Here is a 9869-nt window from a genome sequence, read left to right on the forward strand (position 1 = left end):
GTGTATGCTCTTATGGTCATTGGGGTCATTTCTCTCTCTTCTGTAGAGTGGAAGCTCTTTTGGTCAGTGGGGTCATTTCTCTTTCTTCTGTAGAGTGGAAGCTGTTATGGTTAGTGGGGTAATTTCTCTCTCTTCTGTAGAGTGTAAGCTCTTATGGTCAGTGGGGTCATTTATTTCTCTTCTATAGAATGTAAGCTCTTATGGTCAGTGGGGTAATTTCTCTCTCTTCTGTAAAGTGTAAACTCTTATGGTCACCAGGGTCATTTCTCTCTCTTCTGTAGCATGTAAGCTATTATGGTCAGCACGGTTATTTCTGTCTCTTCTGTAGAGTGTAAGCTCTTAGTGGGGTCATTTATTTCTCTTCTATAGAATGTAAGCTCTTATGGTCAGTGGGGTAATTTCTCTCTCTTCTGTAAAGTGTAAACTCTTATGTCAGTGGGGTCATTTCTCTCTCGTCTGTAGAGTGGAAACTGTTATGGTTAGTGGGGTCATTTCTCTCTCTTCTATAGAGTGGATGCTGTTATGGTCAGTGGGGTCATTTCTCTCTCTTCTGTAGAATGTAAGCTCTTATGGTCAGTGGGGTAATTTCTCTCTCTTCTGTAAAGTGTAAACTTTTATGTCAGTGGGGTCATTTCTCTCTCGTCTGTAGAGTGGAAGCTGTTATGGTTAGTGGGGTCATTTCTCCCTCTTCTATAGAGTGGATGCTGTTATGGTCAGTGGGGTCATTTCTCTCTCTTCTGTAGAGTGGAAGCTGTTATGGTCAGAGGAGTCATTTCTCTCTCTTCTATAGAGTGTAAACTCTTATGTTCAAGCAGGGTCATTTCTCTCTCTTCTGTAGCATGTAAGCTATTATGGTCAGCAGGGTTATTTCTGTCTCTTCTGTAGAGTGTAAGCTCTTATGGTCAGTGGGGTCATTTATTTATCTTCTATAGAATGTAAGCTCTTATGAACAGTGGGGTAATTTCTCTCTCTTCTGTAAAGTGTAAACTCTTATGTCAGTGGGGTCATTTCTCTCTCTTCTGTAGAGTGGAAGCTGTTATGGTTAGTGGGGTCATTTCTCTCTCCTCTATAGAGTGGATGCTGTTATGGTCAGTGGGGTCATTTTTCTCTCTTCTGTAGAGTGGAAGCTGTTATGGTCAGAGGAGTCATTTCTCTCTCTTCTATAGAGTGTATGCTCTTATGGTCATTGGGGTCATTTCTCTCTCTTCTGTAGAGTGGAAGCTCTTTTGGTCAGTGGGGTCATTTCTCTTTCTTCTGTAGAGTGGAAGCTGTTATGGTTAGTGGGGTAATTTCTCTCTCTTCTGTAGAGTGTAAGCTCTTATGGTCAGTGGGGTCATTTATTTCTCTTCTATAGAATGTAAGATCTTATGGTCAGTGGGGTAATTTCTCTCTCTTCTGTAAAGTGTAAACTCTTATGGTCACCAGGGTCATTTCTCTCTCTTCTGTAGCATGTAAGCTATTATGGTCAGCAGGGTTATTTCTGTCTTTTCTGTAGAGTGTAAGCTCTTATGGTCAGTGGGGTCATTTATTTATCTTCTATAGAATGTAAGCTCTTATGGTCAGTGGGTCATTTCTCTCTTTTCTGTAAAGTGTAAACTCTTATGTCAGTGGGGTCATTTCTCTCTCTTCTGTAGAGTGGAAGCTGTTATGGTTAGTGGGGGCATTTCTCTCTCTTCTGTAGAGTGAATGCTGTTATGGTCAGTGGGGTCATTTCTCTCTCTTCTGTAGAGTGTAAACTCTTATGGTCAGCGGGTCATTTCTCTCTCTTCTGTAGAGTGGAAGCTCTTTTGGTCAGTGGGGTCATTTCTCTTTCTTCTGTAGAGTGGATGCTGTTATGGTCAGTGGGGTCATTTCTCTCTTCTGTAGAGCGTAAGCTGTTATGGTCAGTGGGGTCATTTCTCTCTCTTCTGTAGAGTGGAAGCTGTTATGTCAGTGGGGTCATTTATTTCTCTTCTATAGAATGTAAGCTCCTATGGTCAGTGGGGTAATTTCTCTCTTTTCTGTAAAGTGTAAACTCTTATGTCAGTGGGGTCATTTCTCTCTCTTCTGTAGAGTGGAAGCTGTTATGGTTAGTGGGGTCATTTCTCTCTCTTCTGTAGAGTGGATGCTGTTATGGTCAGTGGGGTCATTTCTCTCTCTTCTGTAGAGTGTAAACTCTTATGGTCAGCGGGTCATTTCTCTCTCTTCTGTAGAGTGGAAGCTCTTTTGGTCAGTGGGGTCATTTCTCTTTCTTCTGTAGAGTGGAAGCTGTTATGGTCAGAGGAGTAATTTCTCTATCTTCTGTAGAGTGGATGCTGTTATGGTCAGTGGGGTCATTTCTCTCTTCTGTAGAGCGTAAGCTGTTATGGTCAGTGGGGTCATTTCTCTCTCTTCTGTAGAGTGGAAGCTGTTATGGTCAGAGGAGTAATTTCTCTATCTTCTGTAGAGTGGATGCTGTTATGGTCAGTGGGGTCATTTCTCTCTTCTGTAGAGTGTAAGCTGTTATGGTCAGTGGGGTAATTTCTCTCTCTTCTGTAGAGTGGAAGCTGTTATGTCAGTGGGGTCATTTATTTCTCTTCTACAGAATGTAAGCTCTTATGGTCAGTGGGGTCATTTCTCTCTCTTCTGTAAAGTGTAAACTCTTATGGTCAAGCAGGGACATTTCTCTCTCTTCTGTAGCATGTAAGCTATTATGGTCAGCACGGTTATTTCTGTCTCTTCTGTAGAGTGTAAGCTCTTAGTGGGGTCATTTATTTCTCTTCTATAGAATGTAAGCTCTTATGGTCAGTGGGGTAATTTCTCTCTCTTCTGTAAAGTGTAAACTCTTATGTCAGTGGGGTCATTTCTCTCTCTTCTGTAGAGTGGAAGCTGTTATGGTTAGTGGGGTCATTTCTCTCTCTTCTATAGAGTGGATGCTGTTATGGTCAGTGGGGTCATTTCTCTCTCTTCTGTAGAGTGGAAGCTGTTATGGTCAGAGGAGTCATTTCTCTCTCTTCTATAGAGTGTAAACTCTTATGGTCAAGCAGGGTCATTTCTCTCTCTTCTGTAGCATGTAAGCTATTATGATCAGCAGGGTTATTTCTGTCTCTTCTGTAGAGTGTAAGCTCTTATGGTCAGTGGGGTCATTTATTTCTCTTCTATAGAATGTAAGCTCTTATGATCAGTGGGGTAATTTCTCTCTCTTCTGTAAAGTGTAAACTCTTATGTCAGTGGGGTCATTTCTCTCTCTTCTGTAGAGTGGAAGCTGTTATGGTTAGTGGGGTAATTTCTCTCTCCTCTATAGAGTGGATGCTGTTATGGTCAGTGGTGTCATTTTTCTCTCTTCTGTAGAGTGGAAGCTGTTATGGTCAGAGGAGTCATTTCTCTCTCTTCTATAGAGTGTATGCTCTTATGGTCATTGGGGTAATTTCTCTCTCTTCTGTAGAGTGGAAGCTCTTTTGGTCAGTGGGGTCATTTCTCTTTCTTCTGTAGAGTGGAAGCTGTTATGGTTAGTGGGGTAATTTCTATCTCTTCTGTAGAGTGTAAGCTCTTATGGTCAGTGGGGTCATTTCTCTCTCTTTTGTAGAGTGCAAGCTATTATGGTCAGCAGGGTTGTTTCTGTCTCTTCTGTAGAGTGGAAGCTCTTTTGGTCAATGGGGTCATTTCTCTTTCTGCTGTAAAGTGTAAACTCTTATGGTCAGCGGGGTCATTTCTCTCTTCTGTAGAGTGTAAGCTCTTATGGTCAGTGGGGTAATTTATTTCTCTTCTATAGAATGTAAGCTCTTATGGTCAGTGGGGTAATTTCTCTCTCTTCTGTAAAGTGTAAACTCTTATGGTCACCAGGGTCATTTCTCTCTCTTCTGTAGCATGTAAGCTATTATGGTCAGCAGGGTTATTTCTGTCTTTTCTGTAGAGTGTAAGCTCTTATGGTCAGTGGGGTCATTTATTTATCTTCTATAGAATGTAAGCTCTTATGGTCAGTGGGTCATTTCTCTCTTTTCTGTAAAGTGTAAACTCTTATGTCAGTGGGGTCATTTCTCTCTCTTCTGTAGAGTGGAAGCTGTTATGGTTAGTGGGGTCATTTCTCTCTCTTCTGTAGAGTGGATGCTGTTATGGTCAGTGGGGTCATTTCTCTCTCTTCTGTAGAGTGTAAACTCTTATGGTCAGCGGGTCATTTCTCTCTCTTCTGTAGAGTGGAAGCTGTTGTGGTTAGTGGGGTCATTTCTCTCTCTTCTGTAGAGTGTAAGCTCTTATGGTCAGTGGGGTCATTTCTCTTTCTTCTGTAGAGTGTAAACTCTTATGGTCTGTGGGGGTCTCTCTCTTTCTCTCTTCTGTAGAATGTAAGCTCTTTTGGTCAGTGGGGTCATTTCTCTCTCTTCTGTAGAGATTAAGCTCTTTTGGTCAGTGGGGTCCTCTCTCTTTTCTGTACAGTGTAAACTCTTTTGGTCAGTAGAGTCATTTCTCTCTCTTCTGTAGAGTGTAAGCTCTTATGGTCAGCAGAGTCCTTTCTCCCCTCTCTCTGGCTCTTTCTTCTGTAGAGTGTAAGCTTTTATGCTGAGCAGGGTTATCTCTCTTCCCTTACCCCAAGGGCATTTTACGAGCTTTGCAGCATGGAAATTAGTGCAAATGTATTCACCGCAAAAATTCAGACAAGCCAGCAAGCTGGAGTTTCTAAAATCCTGCTTATCTCTAGTTATGATGCATTGGTATGCATGCATTTTTTTCCAATTCTTTCCCCACTCATTAGTATGACATAATGCAGATCTAAATCTGCTGCAAATCAACAAGGAAAAAATAAGCAATGTGTGCACGAGACTTCAGAATTCTCATTCATTTTGCTGACCCTAAGAAATCTTTCAGACTTTGTGACAAATGCACGCAGAAAAAAAAACACGACAAAACCACAGCGGGCACTCCGACCCTCAGGGCTCGTACTCACATGCGAGAAACTCGAATGAGTCTCGCATGTCAATACCTGGCACTGCACCTGGCACTCAGATCAGAGCGTGCAACAGCATAGCAACACATGCAGCCGCATGCTCCGCTCTTGAGTGCCAGGTGCAGTGCCAGGTATTGACGTGCGAGACTCATTCTAGTTTCTCGCATGTGAGTACGAGCCCTTAGGCTACAATGAAATGTAGAGGATTTATCATAGATTTTGGCTGTGAATTCCTATTTAAAAACATAATGTACACAGGAATACATTTTTCTACAAACACTACAGATTTTCCAAGACTTCTAAGTTTTTTCATTTAAATGTTTTACTATACATACCAGAGGATGCATTAAGGGCTTGATGAATAAACTGTGCACCTCGACGAAAATATTCACTCATGTTAAATTCAGGACAATCTTCTGCAGTAATGCCATAGTTCTGGATGTCTGGGCCATAGTCAATGCCATGTCCTGTGCATTCCCATGAAGCATGAGCTGCATTTAGGATGTGGGTAATGTTCATCTTCTTTAGCTTCTTTATGTCACTGGCAATCACACTATTATGGATTCAGATGAGAAAATGTACTTAAGTAGTAGATATATTGTATTTTCAGGAAAAGGTAGCACTAGTCTAACGGTACATTTACACTGCAAGATTATAATAAGCGAATATTCCTAGGATCACTCATTTCACAATAATCTTGCAGTCTATTCAGGTTGCCTATCATCCAATGAATGAGCAATACACTTATTTTTTGGTTGCTGCCCAAAAGTTCAAGGTTCTCGGCAGCGTATTTTCTTGTGTAAATTGGACCTGTGATTCCGAGACCTATGCTGCCGAGAACAATGGCAGCCTACGCGCACTGAAAAATCTATTACTGATCATTCTATGTGCATCTGTGTTAACAGGCTATTAAACTGTAAGGGGTTGTAATACACATAGCCCTTGTCCCCAACAAGGGCATGTTTGTCATGCTATTACAATGTGTACACTTAAAGTTACTACTGTTACGTATAAGATGCATGTTATATTAGGGAAAGTGTATTACCCCTGGTCGGTCACTAGATGGGGCACAATGTAAAAGGGGAACATTGTCTCAGAAGGGCCACTAGATGGGGAATTGTAGTTAATAGTTAAACATAGGAGGGGCATGGTGGGATAAGGGGAAGGATACTTACTGATTGTATTCAGTTGGGGCCAGGGCGTCCATTAGCTGAGCAACACCGTGCCATGTAATGTTGATGAGACATGAAACCCAGCATGTATTTGGGACCTGGATTGTCTCAGGAGAGAGATATATCAGCAGCGCTGGCAATGCAGTTCAGTAGGTCTGCAGTTGCTGGTAGAAGAAGGCTAAGCAGTACGGGCAGGTCGCTCAACATGTGGCAGATCATTTCGATGGCTAATGCCCTCGGAGCTGAGGCAAAGCAGCTATTGAGGGAACCCCCATATGAGGCAAGCATGCTGTACAGAGAGGACGCTGAGGGATCGAAAGGTACGGTCAGTCCCAGAAGCAAGCTTAGCGGTAGAAAGAGAAGGAAAGGGACAGAAGAGGAGTTTGCTGATGTATACCCTGATGATGACAATACTGTGAAGAATCTCATGCTGTGCACAAGCCCAAGTAAAGAAGTTCTTGTTAAAGTTGGAATGGACCATGACTCTGTTTATTCTAAAGTGAATCCAGAGGACCTCCTAAAACGTGCTGAGGTTTTTGAAGGAGTCGGAGAAGACACTGCAGCTTTGATGTGCGATGGGCAATGTGTCTATGTGATGGGAGGTCAGGGCACACAGTTAGGCTAGTTTCACACTAGCTTTTATCCGGGCTGCGGAGGGATGCGGATTTCCCCCGTGAAGCCCCGTCCACTGCCGCGCCTCTTCGTTCAGCTCCTCCTACGGCTGCATGCGTCGTGCGCACCCTATCTTTAACATTGGCTAAGCAGGCCATGCTGCTGTGACCTACAGACAGTGTCAGGTTGGCACCGTTATATTGATTAAAATTATACCATGACAGTGACCTCTCAGAAGCCATACAGATGAATATGTAAGCAAAGCACCACATAAATCCTTGCCCACAGGCCGCCCCGGGGCATGAGAGTCTCATTAACTGAAAACTACAAATACACATTAAACAACAACCACAAGACATATTTCATCAGCCAAGATATAATTTTAATCAATAAAACGGTGCCGACCTGACACTGTCTGTAGGTTACTGAGCACAATCCTGCTGACAAATTCCATTTAAATGTCATTTGAACATGAAATAAAGATTACAATCCTAGGCACAAGTAAAAAAATAATATATTCTAGTGATCTCAGTTAGTGTTAAACCTGTGGGATAAAACAGTAACATATTAAAGCCTTTTACAACAAGTAATGCAGCATACTATAGAATTTGTCAGTTGCTCGGATTTCAGCTCATTGACATCATTAGCAATTACTCTGCATTAGATAGATGTAACTTGACACACATCGTTATATTATTTATTGCTAAAAAAAAATGCAACTTACACATCTCCTAGGTATAGGTTTGGAATGATTTCATCCACATGGTGTGTACCCCCTTTGTAGTTTTCTAGAAGTGCTTCTAGCTCTTGCACAGGAGGGGGGTCCCTGTATAACTTTCTCATTTTTGGAGCCCCAGTAAAACAGCAACAGTGAAAAGAGACTCCTGGCAGTGACAGTTGTGTCGCATATATCAGACTGTGTTTCTGAAATGACACTTGATGTCAAGCAACAGCTGACTGCCAGTCTTTAAATGCTGCTTGATGTTTTACAGGGGCCTGGGGAGGTTGAGACCCCCAGACTTAAGACTAATTGTCTCTAGAGTGTAAGGAGAATTCTGGTATTACAATGAATTTATTGTATTAAAGAGGAGAAGACGCTGAAGCAAACAATGTGTCTTTTACTAGCTAACGTCTAGGACAATGGAGTTTTAAACCTCCTAAAATAAGAAAAAAAATGGCAAGAAACTATTTTATAATATACTATTTTTCAATTCCCATTTATTTGAATGCATGCAAAACCATAAAAATTTTATTATCTCTAATAAGCTGAAAAACATGTCAGACAACTACATTTTTCATAATCAGTTTTATTTTTTTATATTTTTTATTTACATTGCAAATAATATATGTACAGTGCCTACAAGTAGTATTCAACCCCCTGCAGATTTAGCAGGTTTAATAAGATGCAAATAAGTTAGAGCCTTCAAACTTCAAACAAGAGCAGGATTTATTAACAGATGCATAAATCTTACAAACCAAAAAGTTTTGTTGCTCAGTTAAATTTTTATAAATTTTAAACATAAAAGTGTGGGTCAATTATTATTCAACCCCTAGGTTTAATATTTTGTGGAATAACCTTTGTTTGCAATTACAGCTAATAATCGTCTTTTATAAGACCTGATCAGGCCGGCACAGGTCTCTGGAGTTATCTTGGCCCACTCCTCCATGCAGATCTTCTCCAAGTTATCTAGGTTCTTTGGGTGTCTCATGTGGACTTTAATCTTGAGCTCCTTCCACAAGTTTTCAATTGGGTTAAGGTCAGGAGACTGACTAGGCCACTGCAACACCTTGATTTTTTGCCTCTTGAACCAGGCCTTGGTTTTCTTGGCTGTGTGCTTTGGGTCGTTGTCTTGTTGGAAGATGAAATGACGACCCATCTTAAGATCCTTGATGGAGGAGCGGAGGTTCTTGGCCAAAATCTCCAGGTAGGCCGTGCTATCCATCTTCCCATGGATGCGGACCAGATGGCCAGGCCCCTTGGCTGAAAAACAGCCCCACAGCATGATGCTGTCACCACCATGCTTGACTGTAGGGATGGTATTCTTGGGGTCGTATGCAGTGCCATCCAGTCTCCAAACGTCACGTGTGTGGTTGGCACCAAAGATCTCGATCTTGGTCTCATCAGACCAGAGAACCTTGAACCAGTCAGTCTCAGAGTCCTTCAAGTGATCATGAGCAAACTGTAGACGAGCCTTGACATGACGCTTTGAAAGTAAAGGTACCTTACGGGCTCGTCTGGAACGTAGACCATTGCGGTGGAGTACGTTACTTATGGTATTGACTGAAACCAATGTCCCCACTGCCATGAGATCTTCCTGGAGCTCCTTCCTTGTTGTCCTTGGGTTAGCCTTGACGCTTCGGACAAGCCTGGCCTCGGCATGGGAGGAAACTTTCAAAGGCTGTCCAGGCCGTGGAAGGCTAACAGTAGTTCCATAAGCCTTCCACTTCCGGATGATGCTCCGAACAGAGGAGACAGGTAGGCCCAACTCCTTGCAAAGGGTTTTGTACCCCTTGCCAGCCTTGTGACCCTCCACGATCTTGTCTCTGATGGCCTTGGAATGCTCCTTTGTCTTTCCCATGTATGAGTGCTGTTCACAAGTTTGGGGAGGGTCTTAAATAGTCAGAAAAGGCTGGAAAAAGAGATAATTAATCCAAACATGTGAGCTCATTGTTCTTTGTGCCTGAACTACTTCTTAATACTTTAGGGGAACCAAATAGAATTCTGGTGGGTTGAGGGGTTGAATAATAAATGACCCTCTGAAAAGACTTTTCACAATTTTTTAAAAAAATAAACAAAGAAATAACATTCTTTTTTGCTACAGTGCATTTCACACTTCCAGGCTGATCTACAGTCCAAATGTCACAATGCCAAGTTAATTCCAAATGTGTAAACCTGCTAAATCTGCAGGGGGTTGAATACTACTTGTAGGCACTGTATATATAAATATATATAGAGAGATCACAATATATGAATATATATATATATATATATATATACTGTATTTTTCAGACTATAAGACGCACCGGACTATAAGATGCACCCAGGTTTTAGAGGTGGAAAATAAGGAAAAAAATATTTGAAGCAAAGAAATGTGGTAAAATATTTAATAACATAAATAACATACTATTATATGTGGTGTTATTATATGATTATATATAATAGTATGTTATTATGTTGGAAGCTGCGG

General features: G+C 41.6%; 1 protein-coding gene across 1 annotated transcript in view; it reads right to left on the reverse strand.

Moving 5' to 3' along the window:
• LOC138667678 (dual specificity protein phosphatase 13A-like) overlaps window positions 1-7524 on the reverse strand; it is a 186168-nt gene extending 178644 nt beyond the window's left edge. The window contains exons 1-2 of the mRNA XM_069755802.1: window positions 7406-7524; window positions 5233-5450 (exon numbers count right to left, since the gene is read on the reverse strand). Coding sequence (XP_069611903.1) covers window positions 5233-5450; window positions 7406-7524 — 337 coding nt within the window. The remainder of the gene's footprint in view (window positions 1-5232; window positions 5451-7405) is intronic.
• Window positions 7525-9869: the final 2345 nt, after the last annotated feature.

This window comes from Ranitomeya imitator, chromosome 2 (assembly GCF_032444005.1).
Source record: "Ranitomeya imitator isolate aRanImi1 chromosome 2, aRanImi1.pri, whole genome shotgun sequence".
NCBI lineage: Eukaryota > Metazoa > Chordata > Amphibia > Anura > Dendrobatidae > Ranitomeya > Ranitomeya imitator.